Source organism: Sus scrofa, chromosome X (genome assembly GCF_054392235.1).
Source record: "Sus scrofa isolate SSC_HxYL_T2T_F1_AM1 chromosome X, Sscrofa_HxYL_maternal_Yorkshire_Landrace_v2.0, whole genome shotgun sequence".
Taxonomy (NCBI): domain Eukaryota; kingdom Metazoa; phylum Chordata; class Mammalia; order Artiodactyla; family Suidae; genus Sus; species Sus scrofa.
Window position 1 is genome coordinate 111,222,424 of NC_139401.1, and position 21,700 is coordinate 111,244,123.

The 21,700-nt window shown below is 40.4% G+C and overlaps 1 protein-coding gene across 8 annotated transcripts in view; it reads left to right on the plus strand.

The window, feature by feature from the left end:
• The window catches only part of GRIA3 (glutamate ionotropic receptor AMPA type subunit 3), a 283,119-nt gene that overhangs the window by 154,730 nt on the left and 106,689 nt on the right, over positions 1-21,700 (plus strand). For all 8 annotated transcript variants that reach the window (XR_014834767.1, XR_002340866.2, XM_085006795.1 and 5 more), the window contains one exon: positions 17,647-17,700. Coding sequence is in view for 6 of the 8 variants with exons in the window: in XM_085006795.1 (XP_084862921.1) it covers positions 17,647-17,700 (54 nt within the window). In the remaining 2 variants the exon portion in view is untranslated. The remainder of the gene's footprint in view (positions 1-17,646; positions 17,701-21,700) is intronic.

The following is a 21,700-nucleotide window of genomic DNA, read 5'->3' on the forward strand; positions in this document are numbered from 1 at the left end:
TCTTCCCTGGCCAATATAAAATCAATTGTTGCTTGACAGACTGCTTTGTTGAAGTTTTCTCAAAGGCACAAAGGAAAGAAACACACCTTATTTGTACACACATTAACTTAATTTCAGTCTCACCCACTCAAGCACAGCACAATCCTTCAAACTCTGACCCTAGCCCCTTCACTATTTGGTGTCCATGGCAACCACCACCAAGCCCCTGAGAGAGAGTTGCAAGGAGTGGCAGGAAAGTGCATCTCCCAACAGAGCCATTAGGTCTTCTGCATTTGCTACACTGATAACAGGTGGCAGCAGACCCAATCCTCAGGCATTTGCTTTCATTGGGGAGGGGCAGAGTGTTCATGTCTCCTTCCCAGAGGAGTTATGAGCTACTTCTCACATACATCCTGTTGAAGATAAAGCACTAATTGCAAAATATTGAAACTAAGTAGGATGGAAGGTTTTGCCCAAGAAACTAAGTAGAAGGGGAGTATTCTGCCTCAGTGACTCTATCCATTGCAGCCTCTACTCATAATGCCAGTGAATTGTACCCCCTAAAAAATCCATATGAAATCCTAGCTACTTTCTTTCATGGTCCTTACTGCTCAGTGACCTACAACTTGTTCTCTTCATTGAACTCATGTCAAGAATGCATGCATGATTATCTCGCCATCAAACTATGGTTTTTTTTTTTTTTCAAAGAAAAAGAGCAATGTTAATAGTGGTCCAGGTACTGGAGGATTTATGCACCAAGAAAAAATGGTATGGTTTCTCCAAATACAGAGAAAGCTGTTCAGTCTACAGATTGTTTTCGTGAGTTCCATATTATTGGCTTTGCTCAGAAAGCTTAGCTGAAAGTTGTCAGATGGAGATGAATTTCCCTTTACTGTACTCCAGATGAAGATGGGGATAGATTTGTTTGCAATCTCATTGCAACTGAACCCAACACGTCTAACAAAGACCTTTTTTTTTGCATAAAGAGGACCAGTTCAGACTCGGTTTTTTGTGAAAACTGGAAAGGATGGATCTGTTGTTACTCAAGGGGGGTCCTCTTCATAGAATCTACATAAATAGGAATAATATTTGAAGTGGGAGAAACAAATGATTTTATTTTCTTAACTACACACAAAAAAGGAAACAGAAGGCTCTTTTGCACAATCCTTTCCAGTAGAACTGCTGAAATGTGAAGAGATGGTTTCAAGTTGTCCTTGAAAGCAAGACATTCCTATTCACACTGCTTGTGTCTGTTGTCCTGGATAAGAACTAGTAATAAGTTTAAGGAAAAAGTGAAAAAACAAGTAATTCATGCTTCCAGCCCTCAAGGAGCTCGTTGGTTAGTAGGGAAGCAATCAAGTAAACAGATGATCGCAGTCAAGTGTGATCAGTGCAGTTACAGAGGGGAACATAGATCCTAATGGGAATGCACAAGAAAATGCCCAACTCAGCCTGACTCAGATCAGAGAGTCTTTCTTCTGATGGTTTGTTGAACTGAGTCTTCAAGGATCAATAGTTCATCTGGTTTTATGGAAGGGGTTGGAAATTTATATATGCCTAGTTTGACCAGCCCCACTTACTTGTCATAGTGAATGCTAATAAGGAGTGCCAGTTAGGAAACTGAGAATAACTCAGATATCACAAAGCAAAATGGTGGAAACTTGATACCAATTGGCTACATTGGCCAGAACATGACTCTACCTTTCATCATGACTCTGTGATCCTCAAGGAAATTAATTTTTCCACTAGGAAATATATAACATGATATCTGAAATGAGAAGCTTTTAACTACCCCATCATTTTACAATGAAGAAACTGAGGCACTGAGAGGACTGAAACATAGTGGCCACACAAGTAGTAAGGATTCCAGTGTAAACCTTTTGGTGACACACCATCCAAGACTATGGCAACACATGGACAAAACAGATATCTACATATGGGCTTCCCTGTAAAAGTCACCTGCCTTCTCACCCCATCTCAGTTCCACCAACCCCCAACTGCCTGGAATTAGTGTTTAGGTTAAGAGTCTATTCTTAAGAAAATAAACTACACCAGAAAGATAACATCTGAAGTTAATACAGCTTCTCATCCTTCTTCCTCATATTTGGAGTCCTCTCCTTTCTCACTCTCCACAAATATTGATTGAGTACCTGCCTAGAGGGCACTGTGCTGAGTGATGTACACACTAATGAGTTTAAATGGGGGCCCTCTCCTCAAGGACTTATAGTCTAATAGGGATGGTAGGACATGCCTAATTTGTGTAAATGATGAGTAGTCAGAAGATGAGAGGTAGAAACCAGCTAGGAATTCACAAGAGTGATCACTAGATATCTCAACTAGAATACAGGCTTCTTGGAGGCTTTGTGTTTTGTTTACTGCCATACTCCCAGGCCCTAAAACAGTTTGGAACCAGTAAGTGCTCAGTAAGTATTTGTTGAATTAAATAAATAGCTTCTTAACATTTTTCGGTGCAGGGGTAGGGGGAAGTCCTGATGTTTGTCACTTAGCGAATAATTTGCTGCCCTAGGTGCACCGCACATTGTGGCTTTTACCCATGGTGCATAGCCCAAACTCCCCAGGGAGGCTTGGAGTGATGGCTGCTCAGCCTATGGCTTAAACCTTTGCAAAATCCTCACAAAAGCTGTGTCCTCTGCTGCTCCCTACCGTGGATGGGTGTTCCAGTAATGACGGGTAATGAGGAGCCAAGGCTTTTTGTTTATTTGTTCATTATGATCTCAAGCTCTTTTCAGCAAAAGGCACAGCCCTTCGATAGCAATGCAATTCTAGGAGACACAACTCCATTATTTGCTTGGCTCATCTAACAAGACAGAACGCAGATTCTGATTTAAAAGCAAACTCCTTTAATGAGTTTTGGTTAGGCTTGAAGGATAAACAGTTGTGATTACTGTCAGTAGGTATAGGTTAAAAATCTGTCTTAGATGCTTACATTCCATTAAGGGGGACTCAAATAGGCATCACAATACAATTCTCTTTAAAAAGTGGAATCAGGAAAGAAAAGTAGCTTCAAAAGCAGTGATATGTGCATCCCAAATGGTCAAGTTCTTGGTCTTCCAAGGCTTTTGTACTGGGTTATGGGTTTTTTCACTTATTTTTATCATGGTACAAATTCTTATTATGTTTGGCTTCCAGAGCTCGGGAAGATTGGGGTAATTAGAATGTATCAGAACAGTGAAAGAAACCCAAGCATTCACATTAAAAAAAATAAGTGGAAATAAAGCCATCCCGCTCTCACTGTGGCTTACAGTAACCTCGTGGTACCACAGTGCTGTGCCAGCATGTAATCTCAAGTCAAAGATTTATATTAACATGAACGGAGAAGGATCCGGTTTTGTAATAAAAAATGCTAAATGTGTGTGCTCTCTGATGCCTTCCCAAGGCCCACAAAGCCGAAATCATTTTCAGCTCTGCAGGCGCACCTCCTAAGAAATTAGAACATCAGGTACACCACGCAGATACGGTGCCGAACATACTGCCCGCTGTGATCCTTTCACCTTTCAAGGGCTCTATGTAGTTCAGAAGGTACCCAGTTTATGGCAGAGTAGAAGGTTTTAAAAAATAAAGAGGCACACACCTAGAGTAGCCCTATACTGTAAAATCAAGTCTTTCATTAGGAAATTTTCCTGGATTAAAGTTAAAATAAAAGCTGCCTTGTAGCCCTTTACATATTTTTTTTTCAAAGCTTTTTTTTTTTTTTTTTTTTTTTTGCAAAGTAACTCCCTCAATCCTTTGAGGTTGGTAGGGTAATAGTGTTTTCTCAGTGACATAGATGAGAAACAGACCTGAGAAGTTTAAATAATTTGCCTGAGATCACATGGTTAAGTGTGCTGAATCCCAGTTCTTATTTCCAAAAAGAGCTACACCCACTTTAGAAGGATGCATCTGGAAAGCAGCAATGGAAGTCTTGTTAGACCACATTAACTGTGCCCTGCCCCAATCAGCTCCCCTGTTTTTGAAAGATATGGCTAATAACCTTTACTTTGGGCTTGTGCATTTCTCTTTCCCCCTTCCTCACTGTTTCCTGAAAGAACAATTAAGATCCATCTGGGACTCATTATAGCGATTCTGGAATTTGAACTTGCAGCCATTACCCAATTGAGGTCACTTATTTTAAATTAACTTGCCTGGTCAGAACACAGGTTTGGTTATCTTCAGAGCCCAGTGCAGAGAGGCACCGGCTCACTCAGACTTTTAATTAACTAGCTAAATAACCTGCACTGTGACAAACTGCCTATGATTTGATGGAGTCATTCATTTGTATTCAGACAAGGATCAAAATTCATCTTCAGGGACTGAGTCCTAGAAACCTTCGCACAGGCTCTTGTTCAAGACTGTGAGCCTCTTCCCTTTGGTTCCCTCTAATTATTTTTCCAGTGCTTTTGTTCTGATTATCCAACATTCATCACAAGTGCAGCTTGTGATTAAACAATGACAACTCATGTCATATGCTGATAGGGAATCGAAAATTGGAGTCATAATCATATGAACCAAGCCCAAGGCTTTGAGAAGTAATTAGGGGAAACCAAAGGGAAATTCCCAGGATGCCCCACAATAAAGGAGAATTTCCAAAGATTCAGGCTGTAACTGCTTCTTACTTAGGTAATAATGTATAATAATGGTAGGTTCTCAGTCTTTGTTGAATTGAATTCATGGTGGGAGCTGATCATTCCACAGAAATAATGATAGTTCTTATAATTGGTAATTATTATCATAGCTGCTAACACTTAGTGACTGGGCTTGGAGTCAGACACATCTGATTTTGAGTCCAGGCGCCATCATTGTAAGGCCTTGGGCAAGTTATCCAGCTTCTCTGTGCTTCATTTTCATAATATGGAAGATGAAGTTTACAACAGCATCTCATTTGCAAGGTTGTGGTGGATTCGGTGAAATAAAGCACATAAAAAATTACTCTACACAATGCCTTATACACAGTAAGTGCTCATTAAATGTTAGCTTATGTTTGTTGTCTGTTCTTCCTACCTGGGATCTTCTTTCCCATCTCGGCCAAAAACAGTTCCCCTGAATCATTCAAAATCTAGTCTAAAAGACATCTTCCTCTCCAGGGGGAAAGCCTTCCTTGCATCTGAACTTGTTCGATGCCCATCGCCTCAGTACACTTTTCTAGATTTTATATTATTTTAAATGGCCCTTTCATCTACTGCTTCATAAACAGCGTGGACTCCTCTCTAGGATGCATGTAAGCCTTCCATGTCAGTAACATTTATTAAGCAGCACCGTGGTGCCATACATTGGGGCTGTGCACTGTGGGGTACAACGATGAGTAGAGAGGTAGGGGTGGCAGAAAGGGAAATGCTTCTGGTTGAATCCCCTTTTGGCTCAGGCACTCTGCTAGAAATTCTGCATTTAGTCCTCACAATAACCTTAAGAAGGAGATGCCACTTTTTTTTTTTCTGGGGCCGCTCCCGCGGCATATGGAGGTTCCCAGGCTAGGGGTCTAATCAGAGCTGTAGCCGCCGGCCTACACCACAGCTCACAGCAACGCCGGATCCTTAACTCACTGAGCAAGGCCAGGGACTGAACCTGCAACTTCATGGTTCCTAGTCAGATTCATTAACCACTGAGCCACGACGGGAACTCCTGGAGGTGCCATTCTGATCCCTGCTTTACAGATGTGGAAAGTGAGGTTCAGTGAGGGAAAATGATGTGTCCAAGGTCACTCAGCAACAAAGAGAAAGAACTGGTGTTCTAGGTTGTTCTGACTCCAGAGTTCACTCCCGCCACCATTGTGCTTCACTGCCCACCTCTTTTCTTATCAAATGCAATGATGCATATCAAAGCAATATGTAAACTATAAAGTGCAATATATGTGACATAAGGTCACTGCAGTTACAGCAGATGCTGTTGATGCCCTACCCGTATTTGGCACTAGCCTTTTCCGTGCATGCCAATGGCTATTCTGCACTTGACTTTCTGTCAGCCTGAGAGTGAGACCAGTCAGAAGTGTCAGGGGAGGAATTAATCCTCCTGACAGAAGCTACCAGCCAACGGTCAAGGAGAATTGAAAGACACAGACATCAGCTTCCTAGCCCTTCAGGTGGGTGTGTGGCAGCCACTCCCAGCAGCGCTCTGAGCTACCCTGCTCCTCTCTGCCCCTGTGCAGACTTCTCTCCCTTTGCCATCTCATGTCCTCACTCTCCTACCAGTGCATCTTGGAATCAACTCCCAATTAGACGACTGACCTGCAAATCTCTGCCTCAGGGTCTGCCTCTGGTGCAGTCCTGGCTAAAATAAGAGTCTTTCAGAAATTCCTCCTTTGGCGCCTTTCCCAGGAGTCAGGGTGAGTGTCCTCAGGCTGGCCTCTGCCTGCCCAGGGCTTCTCACAGGAGTTCCCCAAGGGAGCACCCCACAAGCTTAATGTCTCCCTTCCTGCCCCCTTTTGTGAATATCCATCATTGATGGTCCTGCTTTTTAGCTTTTCAAAGGGCCTTTATCATCACATGGAGAAGTAGTTCTTCCAGTCCCGTGTGCATCAGAAGCATCTGAGTGTTAAAATGTAGATCCCCTGCCTCTAACCCAGACTGTGAACAAGACTCTCCAGAGAGGTGCCCAGGTGCTTGCATCTTCAGAGATCCTCCAGGTGATCCACACAGCAGCCACTTGGACAAAGACTGTCCTAAGACCTTCCCAAGGAAGGCCTCCAAGGAATGTGGATTGTGTTCCCTGGTGTTCTCTCTACCACCAAATCCTCTGTGGATTCAGGTGAGAAAGCCCAGAATAGGTAGGTGTTCCTGCTCCTGAAGTGAAGCATAGATAAGCCAAGTCCAGTTGTTACTATCAGAGTGGGGTGGCCCGAGGCCTGAGCAGTGGTGCACAAGGCAGAGGAGAGATCCATCTTACTGACCTTGCAAATTTCCACTCTTGCCTCTCTTGACACCACCCCAACCCCCATTCTCTCCTGTGCTAGAAACACCAGAACAACGACACATGAAAAATGAGGTTATGTCTTGTTCACTCCTTTGTCTCTGGGTAGAACCATCCTCTGCCTTCACCACCCTACACACATCTTCTTCCTAACCACAGGTTCTGTGTGGTTTGAGTTCCTGATTCTGATCAATAATGGAGGCATGAGAGGAGAGGGTGGTAGAGGGTGGCAAAGTGTGTTACTTTGTGTTGGTTTACCCCCAGTTCTGCTTACACCCCTGAACTCTAAATACAAACCTCAGCTCCTTCCCTGTACCTCCAACCCAGTGCTATCCTAACCCATGGCCTCAACACCCCTCTGCACCCAGCTCTGGTGCCTCTCCAAGTCCCTCACCTCATAGTAGCAGGAAACTACTCCTCTACATTTTAAAAGTGAGGACATAAAATCAGGGAAGGCTTCGTGGAGGAGGCTGCATATAAACTGGGCCTTGAAGAACAGATGTGACTGCTGTAGGGGAGGATAGAGGGAGGGAGCATTGCAATAGGAATAAGGAAGGGAAAACATAAGTAATATCAGTAGGATGAGCATCAGGCACTGTGTTCAGAGCTGTAGATACATCATTTAATGTATTTATTCCTTATTGCAGTTCTATGAAGTAGGTACCAATGATAGACCAATTTTACATTTTAATTTTACAGATTAAACTCTACTGATACACACAGAGTTTAACTGCCCAAAGTTACGTAGCTATTAAAGGGAAAAGTAGGGACCCAAACCCAGGCAGTCCAGCCTATACTCTTGACCACCTGACTTTGCTGCCTCTGAACTATTATGTTCACTCTTCTACAGATAGAAAACTGAAACTGAGAGGTTAAGTAGCTTCATTAAGATTACATAGCTTGTCACTGGCAAAGCTGGGATGCATTGCTTTTAGCAGATCATCTTCTATTTACAATATTACCATTTATCCCCTTCTTAGTTTTTGCAATGAATCATTTCAGTCACAATTTCTTATGGAGCCAACCCTGGCTTACCATCACAACAAATGTCCGTAGTTACTCCAAATAAAAATCTTTCCTCTAGAGTGTAAGCACTGTAAAACAGCAAGGTTCTCCTGAAATCAAGAGAAATAGCCCTCTGAAATACATCTCTGTTTTCAAAATAGCATTCTTTTTAAGCTACCTGTTTGTCAGGCTCCCACTTATAAAAACCACAGGAAAAAACATTCTTTAAGTCTTTAGTTGGAGACAAAGTACTTCTGTCTCTAGAAAGTTATGAGTTAATCATTCTCTCCTCAGTTCTCCGTCTATATTTCTGTTCTCACATTTCTGCTGGGTTATGGTTGTCTGTGAACTTAGCAGTCTTTCATACTCTAGAGCAAAATTCTCCAGGCCAGGGACCAGGTTTTGGTGACCTCTGTGTCCCCAGTGTCTGGCTCCAGGATTGGTACAGAGCAGGCACTCAATAAATGTTCATTGAAAGAAGAGATGAATGAAATGTGGTTAAGAGAAGCAACCTTTCCGCTCACTAGGATTTCCATCCGTATTCCTTCTGAGTCCAATGGTATGTATGCAGGTAAACTGGCTCTCAAAGTCAGGAGGAAAAGCCCTGTCTTGTAGTGTTGGTTGGTTTCTGTGGTGTAAATACTGCCACCATGGCTGACTTCAAGCTCCCAGTGGTTTACTGTGTCAGTGTGATCACAAAGCTGGATAAGCTAACAGATAAGAAAGATAACGGAAATTCAAAGAGCAAGAGTGAAAGACCAAACCAAACATTTATGAATTAGGAGAATTCTGTGTTTTACCTCCCAGAAACTAAGCCTCTATCATTTCTCATCCATTTGCCAATTGAGATAAAGTTAAATGATATGGCTCCCAGAAGAGGGAGAAACCTGCCAAGTGAGCTACTATCCTGAAAACCAAAAGCTCCAAAAACACATGGGTTACTGATATTTACTTCCATCTGAAAATAAAAACATGTTCAATTGCCTCCTTTAGCAATTAGAAAATTTCACAGATCATGGTGTCGAATGTTGGAAGCATTGCACAGACAGACAGAAAATGCATTCGGAGAGGCCTGATCAGGGAGTTCTAAGAACTCCTCATTCTACACACCCCTACACCATGTGTTTCTTCCTCTCCTCTCTTGACTTAAAGACCTAATACTCTAATACTCTACCCAACCATCCATGGGTCAATTTCACACATAGTTAAGTAACAAGGCTAATTCTAAATGCAGGATTTGAATCCAGAACCATCTGACTTCAAGGTTCATAGCTCTTTTTAGGTAAATCACCTTTAATAAATACCTATTTGTTCTAAGACTTCATGGTGACTCAGATCACATCTATAAAGAGTTTTAGACTCTTACAGGTTTCAGCTCTATAAGGTGTCATTTCAGGTGAGATGCTAGTGCTGCTGATCTGATAAATATCTAAAGATGGAAAAGTTTGACTCTGGGGGGCAATGAAGAAAGTCCTGCATTATCCCACCTATCCCCAAGCGGTTATGGCTGGAATAAAGCACGTTAGAGTGGCTACTCAGCCTCGTGCCAGATGTTGCCTTTCCTTTTTTTTTTTTTTTTTTTGGGAATCCAAGTAATGAGCCTTCTCTGTGCTACCCATACAGTCCTTCAAGTAGGTCTTAGGCAGATATTCAAGATTATAGCGCTTTGGGCCCAAACAATTTTATAAAATCTACAAAGAAAAAAGATTACAACTTGATATTTAGAATACAGTTGTAAATATTAAAAGTTGCTGTAAATGTGAACATGAAATCGTTGACAGTAAATTTCATGTAAGAATGTATGAAGAACACTGTTATTGAAAATGAATTATTTAAATCATCAGTAATTTGGGGAGATAGCCAATACAAAGTGCAAAGACTAAAACAGTCTTACCTATTGCTATGTTGTAGAGAAACTACTATCCTTTTTGCTATATTATTCTAGGCTGGACACTAGTTCAAATCACTCCTACCTTACCCTCCCTGAAAAAACATCTAGAATATTTCCAAATATACATAGAAGGCTGTGAAAGGTTTTCTAGATGAAGTATTCCAGGAAAAGACATGGTGTGTGGAAATGCATCATTTTACAGGAAGTTAGCTGATGGAAAAGTCCAGGTGTTTTAAGTATTTATTATTGGCACCATGACCAAGGACTGCAGCTGATCAAAGCTGCTGGGCTTCCTGGGTGGGGCATTGCATGTAAATTGCCCTAGGAAAGGCTTTGTAAGTTTCCAAATTTGTCATTTGCACACCGTCCAAGGCATTATTTGCTGCCTCCCAAACTCTGCCGATCATTTTGCTCCCTTACAAGACTCATGAGCCTTTGAAAGTAGATGGGAATATTCTTAAGATTTGAACCATGTGTCAAATTAACCTTATTTTATATGGACAGCAAGACATGATCTGTATTCTCTTCCCTTAGGATATGACTGTATTAAGACATTACCCACCACTCCTGATGGCACACCAGAGGATTTTCAGTGACATCTGGATGAATAGAGTTTATTTTCATATACTTATTTTCTCGTGTGGAGTTTCATGGATATTATTGCTTTGGACACCTCTAAATTTGAGTAAAGGAGTAGCCATAAAGATAAATATTAAGAAAATAATAGTATTGTGATTTGTGGATAGATCACAAATCATTAAGGAAGTTTGTGAGGAAATGAAATCGGAGAAATAATGTTTTAGGGTTAATAGAATGAGGTGTTCGCACCAAGATCAACATGCCCTGAAGTGCTTCCTTATTCCTCCAAGCAAGAATAATCTGTTGCTCTTTTAATTTACTTGTGGCCATTTATTGCCTCTTATTTGTATGTTCTCTTTGCCTCTACCATTGTTTAAATCTTCCATATGTTCCACTGAGGCACCGTGAATGCAATATTGAAGACTGGGAAGTGAAACTTCCCCAAGACATGTTCCTTAGTGAAATCCTTGTTCTCTAATCCTCACATCCTAGCATGTTATTTGATGTCTCATTCAATGGCCTTCTCTCTGCATAAGCTTCCCCTGTAGACAGTACATACACTGATAAGATTTCTCAGTTATACTCCCATTTTTCTTCTTTGCGAAAATCTTTGGCCTTTCTCCATCTGCTCCACCCCCACCCCACTGCCATTGGGCTGACTTTGGTACAGGTGATTGGTTCTTCTCTGCCTCACTAATCCAGTGCATTTATTCAAGTCAGATGACTGCAATATGAAGCAGTGTCATTCAGTTACAGGGGAGCATGTGTGTGCAGGATGAGATTATTAGAAAATAATGCAAAAGGAATTGACTTCTGATATATGTTTACTAAGACTAAAGCAATTTAGTAGCTCAGGGTTTTCATTCAAGAAAATGAATGGCTTTTATCATATCTGATGGAAGATTTCTTCTGGGAAGTATGGCATCATCAGAGGCTGATTTCTATAGCATGCCACCATTTAATTTCCAACACAGCTGAAATTAGAACAATAGCACTTTTTTGTAACTGAGGAGCAGGAAAGGGAGAGGGGTTAAAAAATATCGTCTCTTTGAAAACACACGCACAAATGTGGTCTAATAGCTTTTTCTTAAAAGCTTACCTTATACAGCAGGTAAATCTGGTGTGTTAAAATCAGAAACCTCCCTCATTTCTCTCCCCAGCCCACCAAACATTCTCAGGGTACTTAAATCAAAGGGAGTGTGGGAATAACATATACACACTACTGTATAAAATGGAAGATGAAGAAGAACTTACCATATAGCACAGGAAAATCTACTCAATAGTTCATAATAACCTATAGGGGGGGAAATGGATATATTTATATGTAGAACTGATTCACTTTGCTGTACACCTGAAACTAACACAACACTGTCAGGCAATTATACTCCAAAAAAATTTTTTTAAGAGAAACAGGTTAGGATGAATGGTAAGGCATGTTCTGTACTCAAAGCAAGATCAATCTTTATACAGAGATCCTTTTTTGGCGCCAATGTAGAAAATCCAAACATGTAGATACTTAGGTCTGCAAATAGCCTAATCTGCATACCAGATGGATCTAAGGGGGAAAAATCATAGACACTTTCCACACACGTATTTTCTTTTAATGTGAGCATAGAAAAACAGATGCTTTTGCTCCCCAAGGGTCTGTGGGCCTCTCTGGAGTAGTCTTGTGGAGCAATTTCACTTCAAATTTCTAAAATTATAAAAATGTCTAGATTAAACATTAAATTGGAAAAGAAAGGGCCTCTTCTGTAGAAAACCAACTGAAGATTTATTTTCTGAATTATTTTTAACTGCTCAGTGATACCCAGACCCTAATTTCACAGATAAGGGGATGGGAGAGTCAGTAAATGGAGGTCTCCCCTAAATGGATAGATTATGATTCGCTGACTTCTTTACCAAATAATTTAAGGCTCTGCTATATGCATGGTTCACTGAGTCAGTATAGAAGAGCTTTTTCTTCAGTGAATGAAACTGTTAGGTTTCAGTCAATGAGGATGGGGGCATTTGTTCTTTCAGGGTCTATTTGCGGGCATAACAATAAATCTCCTTAAAACAATGAATTGTATCTACATTTCACACATGTTCCATTATCACATTTGTCATATCTGCTGTCGTATCAAGCCACCCATCATCTCCAACAAATCTTACAAAGGCACCATGAATACAGAACATGGATTCAAGAACTTGGTATTTCCTCTTAAAATTTCACAGGAGACTGGGAAACAGCTTTTATACTTGAAGTTCTAAAACTAATTCAGAAAGAGCTATTATAATTACTGTAAAAGCAAAGTTGAATATTCTCTTGGTTACCAGAGTCATTAAATAACGGAGGGTACAATTTATGCCTTGTTCATCTGTAACAGATGGAAAGAATAAAGATTTAAGACTAACTGAACAAGAACGGCTCCCATTAACTAGCTCCTTTGTGCACCATATTACACACAACCTTCCCATCCCACCCTTACTCCCACAAGCCCTGCACTAAAAATTTTAAAAAAGGCAAGACCAAGAGCAAAACATGACACGTTTTGCAGTGAGGCCTCATTTAGCTCCCATCAGTAGGATCATTACTGGCCTACGTAAGTAAGATTTCAAGATAACTCAAGTATACTCTTAAGTATTGGAAAATTTTTTTTGTTTTGTTTTTTTTGTTTTTTTTGTCTTTTTGCTATTTCTTGGGCCGCTCCTGCGGCATATGGAGGTTCCCAGGCTAGGGGTCTAATCGGAGCTGTAGTCTCCGGCCTATGCCAGAGCCACAGCAACGCGGGATCTGAGCCACATCTGCAACCTACAGCACAGCTCACGGCAATGCCAGATCATTAACCCACTGAGCTAGGGCAGGGACCGAACCCGCAACCTCATGGTTCCTAGTCGGATTCGTTAACCACTGCACCATGACGGGAACTCCAAGTATTGGAAATTTAAGCCTTTCTGATGGAAACCTTCCCTCAATGTATCATAATTTTCCTAGGTTTTTCAGCAGGAATTACTCAACACAGTAAGCCATACCCTGATGACTCAGGCACTCACGTTAAACATCCATGATTATACTGTGTAGTACAACGTTGTCGGCTTTTTGGGGGGGAGGGGGACTCCTCCTTCTCCTTTAAGCCAGTCTGTCACTTCCTCTGCTGCTAATGTCCCTCTTTCTAACATCACCCCCTTTCTCCACATACACCCCTTCTAATTTGTAACTTTTCATTTACTGTGAGCTAGAAAATCAAGATTGTTAAGAATCGTGTGTTAAATCAGAGTTAAGAAGGCACTGAAAGCAAGGATGAGGAAATAATTACAGCCTTTAAGGCAGCAGCTTTGTGACACCTAAAAGTTCCTATCTTTAGATAACTCCCCATCTCTTCCAGTTTAAGCAAAATTTTGAAAGGGTAATGCTGTAAGAGTGCTACCTTCAAATAAGTGAGTTTGCTCTGTACAGACCAACTGGGCATGGGTTAAAGCGAATATTCCAATAGCTTCAAGTTTTTCTGAGCTGGAAAAACAATATCTCAGTGAATAACGCCTTTCCATAGTTACTTAACCTCACGCAAGTACATAATGCCCATCCCCAACACTTTTGTAGACCTTACTCAGTTTGATCCTGACAACACTCCTGAGATAGGAAAAGGCAGGCTCTTGGTCCCATAAGGAAATGGAGGCTAGAGAAAGTGGAGTAATTTGCCCACAATCAAGCTGAATATCTGACAGGGCTGGGCTCCTGGGTTCTCTTTCAAGCCTCTTCTAACAACACTTATCTTTGCTGTGGCTCCCTCTTGCCTTCCTTATGCTCAAAAGGACACTAAACCCTGCCTCTGGTGAAACAGACTTCCTCTGCTTCCTTAGGGCTTGCTTCTTTATTTCTCTTCGAGCTCTGCCAGATGTCCTTAGGAATCTTGCTCATTTTTCTAGTAGAACTCAAACCCTTTGATTTTATTATGTTGAGGGTTGTCAGTAAATTAAAAATTCAACAAATGTATGGCCCCAACTTGCCATCAAAAGTTAACAAATGTCACCGGTAAGAATGTTTCCCACAAGCGGACACTGAGGAATACATCCCAATAGACACCTAACAGCTCATTTTGTGCCATGGCAGTGTGAGAAATCACCTGCTCAAGCATTCATTAACGTTTCATTTCCTCCATAAATAATCAGTCAGACACAGGGCTCATATTTTAAATTAATAGAAAACAGCTCTATATCCCTCCCTCTCTCCCTCCTTCCTTCTCTTTCCCTCTCTTCCTCCCCCACTCCCCACCCCGGACGGTATGTGACTTGAGGGCTTCTAATCCCAGCATGATAAGCATATTTAAATACATGGTTCTGCTCCCCTGGGCCAGCTGAAACCTCATCTCCTCCAGGAAGCCTTCCCTATCCATCTCAGCAGACCTTAGACAGCTCTTCTTCCTCTTCTCCAAGAATCTAGAGTAATTATTGATAGTTGACATTTAGCACATATTAAGAAACCATGCCCAAAGTATGGGTTTCTAAAGGCAGACATAACCAGGTTCTAATAGCAGCTTTAGCATTTCTTAGCTGTGTGGTCTTGGGAAAATCACTTAAACTCTCTTTGGTTGAGATTCCTGATCTGTAAAATGAAACTAATAACACTTAATTTGTTAAAGTGTTCTAGGGATTACATATAAAGCCCCTAGCACAGTGTCTGGTATATACTAGGCACTCAAATGCAGGGTTTTTTAGAATATTTATTTATTAAGGTATAGTTGATTTACAATGTTGTGTGAATTGACCCTGTTGTGTGTGTGTGTGTGTGTGTGTGTGTGTGTGTGTAATAACACATATTCCTTTTCTTATATTATCTTCCACCGTGGTCTATATCAAAAGATTGGATATAGTTCCCTGGGCTCTACAGTAGGAACTTTTTGTCTATCCATTCTAAATGTAATAGTTTGCATCTATTAACCCCAAACTCCCAGCCCATCCCCTCCTCCCACTTGGCAATCATAAGTCTGTTCTCTAAGTCTGTGAGTCTATTTCTGTTTTGTAAATAAGTTCATTTGTATCATTTTTTTAAGATTCTACATATAAGCGATATGATATTTGTCTTTCTCTTTCTGACTTACTCAGCATGATGATCTCTAACTGCATCCATGTTGCTGGAAATGGCATAATTTCATTCTTTTTATGGCCAAGTAATATTCCATTGAATATATGTACCACACCTTTATCCATTCCTCTGTCAATGGACATTTGGGTTGCTTCCAAGTCTTGGCTATTGTAAAGAGTGCTGCAATGAACACTGGGGTGCATGTATCTTTTTGAATTATGGTTTTCTCTAAATATATGCCTAGGAGTAGGATTGCTGGATAATATGGTAGTTCTATATTTAGTTTTCTGAGGAACCTGCATACTGTTTTTCATAGCAGTTATACCAATTTACATTCCCACCAAAGTGTAGGAGAGTTCCCTTTTCTCCACACCCTCTCCAGCATTGGTTATTTGTAGACTTATTAATGATGGACATTTTTACTGGTGTGAGGTGGTACCTCATGGTAGTTTTGATTTGCATTTCTCTAATAATCAGGGATGTCGAATATCTTTTAGTATGCTTACTGGCCATCTGTCTGTCTTTGGAGAAATGTCTATTTAGATCTAATGCCCATTTTTTAATTGGTTTTTTTTTTTTTTTTGGTTTTGGGTTGTATGAGTTGTTTGTATATTTTGGAGATTAAGCCCTTGTGGGTTGCATCACTTGCAACTATTTTCTCCCATTCTATAGGCTATCGTTAAGGGCAGTTGTTTTTAAAATTAGCATTATCACCTTTTTATATATAGTTCTGGTTAGATATGTGTATGATGTTGTTTTCTCAAGTTATTTTTAATCCCTTGACAACTGTGTTCATAAAGAAACATATCATGAAGGTTAAGTTTAATGGCCCTTTACTTGCACAGGTTCTTTCTGAGGCCCTATTCCAAATATTATATTCATAACTTTCTGTTATTTTTCTTAAAGTGGCCCTTTAAAATGATATTAGCTTCAGTCATGTACAAAACCTGGTTCTGCCTCTAGTTGGGTTTTTAACCTCTATGTTATCCCCCTCTTCATTCCCACTCCTGCATACTACTTTGCACATAGTCCGTACTCAATAAAATGACATTTTATAAAATCTTCAATCAGAAATTTTCCTGTACTTAACTCTAAGGAAATAAGCTTATGTCAGGTATTTCATCAAAAATTTCCAACTGCCAACCAAAATATTTAGTTGGAAAATATTCAATCCCCTGACATATTTTGAGATAATAAAAATGCATTTTGCAAACTGTAAAGCTTAGTATTAATACAGTGTTACTCATGAAAATTATGCTAATAGTGATGACCCTCAGTCAGGGTTTCTCAACCTCATCACTACAGACATTTTGGGCTGGATAATTCTTTGTGGCGGAGACTGTATCCCTGGCCTCTAGATGCTAGTCACCCCTCCCAGATGCGACAACCAAAAATGTCTCCAGGCATTGCCAAATGTCCCCTATGGGAAAATCTCCTCCCCCCACTACTAAGGCAATCACATTCAGTCCCAAAAGATGTACAGATGTGCACAAGTCTTTTACTTTAAGGTAGGAAAAAGGCAGGCAAGTGTTTTAGAAAAGTCTTTTTTTTTTTTTCTCAACTCACTCCAGGTGGAAAAGTTTTCAATAAGCAAAAGCTACCTCGATTAACCTGAAAATCCCATTAATCCTACTCCTTGTGTGTTCTATTCCCTAAGAATTCCAGATAAAGAAAAAAAATGTACCATACATTCTATTTTCTAATTTGTATGCAAAGTTCAGCCTTTTTCCGGCTCAACAGCTAAGTACAGAAATCAAGTTCATGGGTGAGGGATCATCAGCTTTGTCACTCTTGCCATCTATTTTAAGTGACAAGGATGCTACTGACCTGGAAGTTTAGAGGGCTTTTTCCCCCTTGATGATGACATTTTTAACTTTCATATCAGCAATTCTTCCTATATCCTCTGCCTGAAAGTAAAATACAACAAAAAGAAATCTGGCCCAATTAACTATAATTTACTTACTATATTTAAAAGACCTAACACTGTGTTGATTACTTACAAAGTAATTTGTGCTAGCCATCCTAATGATTGTGCAGTTTAAAATGTCCTTGTTGGAGTTCCCTTGTGGTGCAGCGGGTTAAGGATCTAGCATTGTCATTGCAGCAGCTTGGGTCACTGCTGGGGTGCAGGTCCAATCCCTAGCCCAGAAACTTCCACGTGTAACTGGCACAGCCAAAACAAAATGTCCTTTTTGAGTAATAGTTCCCCCTTTTTTTTTTATTTCTGCAGGTTGTGATCCTGGGAAAACATTCAAGAGGTTACCACTACATGCTTGCTAACCTGGTAAGAACAAGCAGAGTTTTAAGTTTTTCAGGGCAATATATTCTATTTTGTTTGTGTCACCTGCAATTATCCCAAAAAGAAATACAAGGAGAACCTAATGTGTTCTCTAGGAGAAATGAGTCTGTAAATACCAAAACCTGAATGCAATAGCCTTGTTTTCAATTATGCTGTCTCTGTTTTAGCTGTGAAGCTCACATTCTTTCCTCATTTAAAAAATAATAATTTGATATGGTTCTTCACTGATTATTCTTGAATTTAATTTGGATTTGAAATGTCAACCATTTTGCCATGAGCTGCGGTGTAGGTGGCAGATGCAGCTAGGATCTAGTGTTGCTGTGGTGTAGGCCAGCTGCTGCAGCTCCAATTCGACCCCTAGCCTGGGAAGTTCTATATGCCGCAGGTGCGGCCCTAAAAAAAGGAAAAAGCAATGTAAATCATTGTAACCAGGTTTGAAATGTGAAACAAAGGACAGGGGACACAAGAAACTAACTCTTTCCCCAATTAACCCAAGTGTATGTATACATTAGTACTGGATCTGTCTTCCTAGAAACAGACCACTACCAAATCTTTTCAGACCAGATGTGAAAAGTAGGTTTGAACATGACACATTAAGTGATCCTGTCAAAGTGTATAGCCACCTTTTTACCTATAAGAGAACACAGCTTGAATCTTTACCTTCAAACTTCCCATGCCTCTAAAATTCATGACATTCTAGAAGCTAGTATTTCATCAAGGTTGGTTTATAGCTCTTCTTTCTCTAAAAGGACAATTGGTTTAGGAATTAACAAGATGGCTTCTAAATCAGTAATATCTGTTTGGCAGAGGTTCTGAATAATATTATCTCCATGGAATGAAAGAGGAATGTTAAATTATCATGATGATACTAAGAATCTATTAAATTATTACATAACATGAGTTCTAGCCCCAATTTTATTTCATTAACACAAGAGAATCATAATCATTACAGAGCTCTTAAACCAAAAGAATAGCAACAAAAGTGAAAAATCATTGTAATTATATTCTTAGATTTCTTAAATCAAAGAAAAATATCTTATTTTGTTTTAATAATGAGTATTTTTTTAAATGAGAAAGGAAATGTTACTTAAACCTCATTCTTAGGAAGTGTGTACACTCAAACACTTGATAAGATGAAGATTAGAGCTACTGCTTTGAAATGTCGTATGCATCTTCCCCAGTAAATTGCTCCAAGTGGAGCCCTTCAGGCCATTTTAGGGCTAAATGAATCAACCCTTTTAAGAGAAGAAATCTTGATTCTTAATTGACATCTGAGCACATTCAATTTGTTTTTAGACAACTGATAATTAAAGGATGTTTGTTGACTCATTAGAGGTTAGTCCAGGGCTTGGCAGAAACATGGAGGTCACAACAAAGTACCTGAGGCAGTTATTGACAGATTTTCACCATTTCTTCATCACCAATAAGTATTTTGCTCCCCTCCCTTCCTCTCTTCCTCCCTCCCTCCCTCCCTTCCTTCCTTTCTCCCTCCCTCTCTCTTTTTTCCCTCTGCCTTACATGTCCTAGAGTTCACTCATCACTGATGGCACACGAGATGACTTTAAGTAGTTCACCCGCAAACTTTTATTACAATGGCAAATTATGTATATACTATGTATTAGAAAAACATTAAATTAACACATCAAAAATCCAAATTTGGGGGTTCCTGTTGTGGCACAGCAGAAACAAATCTGACTAGGAAACATGAGGTTGCAGGTCCGATCCCTGGCCTTGCTCATTGGGTTGAGGATCAGGTGTTGCTGTGAGCTGTGGTGTAGGTTACAGACACAGCTCAGATTTGGCGTTGCTGTGGCTGTGGTATAGGCCAGCGGCAACAGCTTGATTAGACCCCTAGCCTGGGAACCTCCATATTCCAGGGGTGTGGCCCTAAAAAGCAAAAAAAAAAAAAAAAATCCAAATTTTATGAATATTATTACTTCACACAAAGCTAGAGATTTAACAAATGAAATCATTTTTAACGTGTCAAATGTGTCAAATAAACAATGGCATGGAAATGAATAGAGACAGCAAAATCTGGGTTTTGTATGTGCATTTGCAGTGGTATATGGATGATTGAAGTTTGGGAAAGAGCCTTTAACTGGAGGGTCAGAAAGTTTGGGTTATCATACTGACTTTGCTGCCAGGTAGCTATGGGACCTGAGGTAAGCCACCTTAGCTTTAAGGACCTCAGTTTCTTTACTGTAAAACTCAGATGGGAGTGAGGAGTTCATTGATGTATTGATTGGTCCTTTGGAGGCAGATGCTGAGATATAAATAGTGCAAGACATTTCTTGGGAGTTAATACCTGTGAAAAATAAGAGGGCGAGGGACTCAGGTAGAAAGGGGGTGCTTTACACCACAATATAGGCCTGATATCAGCAAAGGGGAAGTTTGATAATATCTTCAGACCATGGGTTAGCACAACTGGGAGCTTCAGTGCAAAGACTTCACACAGAAGAACTCCATGATGCTCTGAAATGGTGAGTCATTGTACCCCATCCTTGCTCAGCCATTGGCTGGCAGCTGCCTGGGAAGCACATACCTCCGGCTTGAAAGCTGGGGCAAATCCTGAAGGCACCTGCAGTTGGAAACTATCAGCTGACTCACGTCCTGGAGGCAGGCTCTAAGTCAAAGGGAGATCTGAGCCTGCGCCGTACACATCAATGGCTGTCTCAGTTGGCCTAAGGTGACCAGATGACCTATAAAGACCTTTTCCATTCTGGATTTCTAATGGTGCCTCCCTAATCCTACTTACAGTCCTTCAGAACTTTGGTTTCAATTTTGAGAGCCAGACCTGCTGGAAGTGAAAGCGTGTGGAGTGACAGAACTGCAAGAGAGAAGCACTAGGACAAAGTTGGGGGAAAGAATGGTAAACTGGATGCCTAACACAGATCTCAGAATTATGAAACCTTGGAAAGATGCCTACTACAAGAATAAGCAAAGTCTGTTCCCTCAGAGAGAATGTAATATATAGTGTCATGTCAGTCTGGATAACGAAAACATGAATTCTTTTACCATACTTCAAGTCACCACCCCTTCTCTTCCTCTAGTGACCTTCTTTTCATTTGAACCCAGCCCATGTGTTTCCCTTAGTCCCTGTACCCTGTCAAATAGCATATAAGCAATACAGATAGAAACCGATCCTAATCTCAGATAAACTAATGAGACACATTATCCCTTCCATGGCTACCAGATTTTTCAAAGCAGATTAAAAATGCCCCCAAAGACACACATACACGTATGCATAAAACAAACTAAAACTATTTAAAAAGTCATTTAGATGATCAAAAAAGGGTAAGTGGAGCTAAGAAGATGTTTCCTTTCAAGATGAGCCAGCTGGACAAAAGTTGAGGACACATATACAAGGGAACAAGTTCTAATTTGAATCTGGGTGTAACAACGGCATAGAACCACTGCCTTCTTCTACAAACACAAAGCCAAAAACACTCACACCACATGCACCAGAGCCCCAAGTGTCTCCTTTGCTTCCAATTTCCATCTTTCTGGCACAGACCTCTATGTGCTTTTGCATAGACCTTCCCTAGTGGCAATTCCAAAGTGAGAAGACCCAAATCTTCTATGAATGCTTCAATGAAGGCCCTTCATAGGTCAAGTTGTACATTTCAGAGTGGACCACAAGCTGCAGAAAGTTCTAATTTAGTGAAATCCTTGGAAGAAACAAAAGATTCCATTGGGAGCACCGGCCAGACATGTGATCTGGTCAGGTGTGAAGCGGACAGGGCAATAACAGAAGTCAGTCAGTCTCTTATAAGGTGTCTATCAGTCGGTGCTGTAGTTTCTTTTTATGGGTTGTTTCACGATTGTTATTTCCTCTTCCAGAACTCTAAGGTGGTAATGTTTCTCTACTTTAGTACTAGAGAAAACCAGCATGTATACAATCTGTTCGTCAAGCAACCTCTCTTTCTTTGAAGGATCACAATCCTTTATACTGCATTCCCAGGCATGTTGTGTATTGTGATTTAAT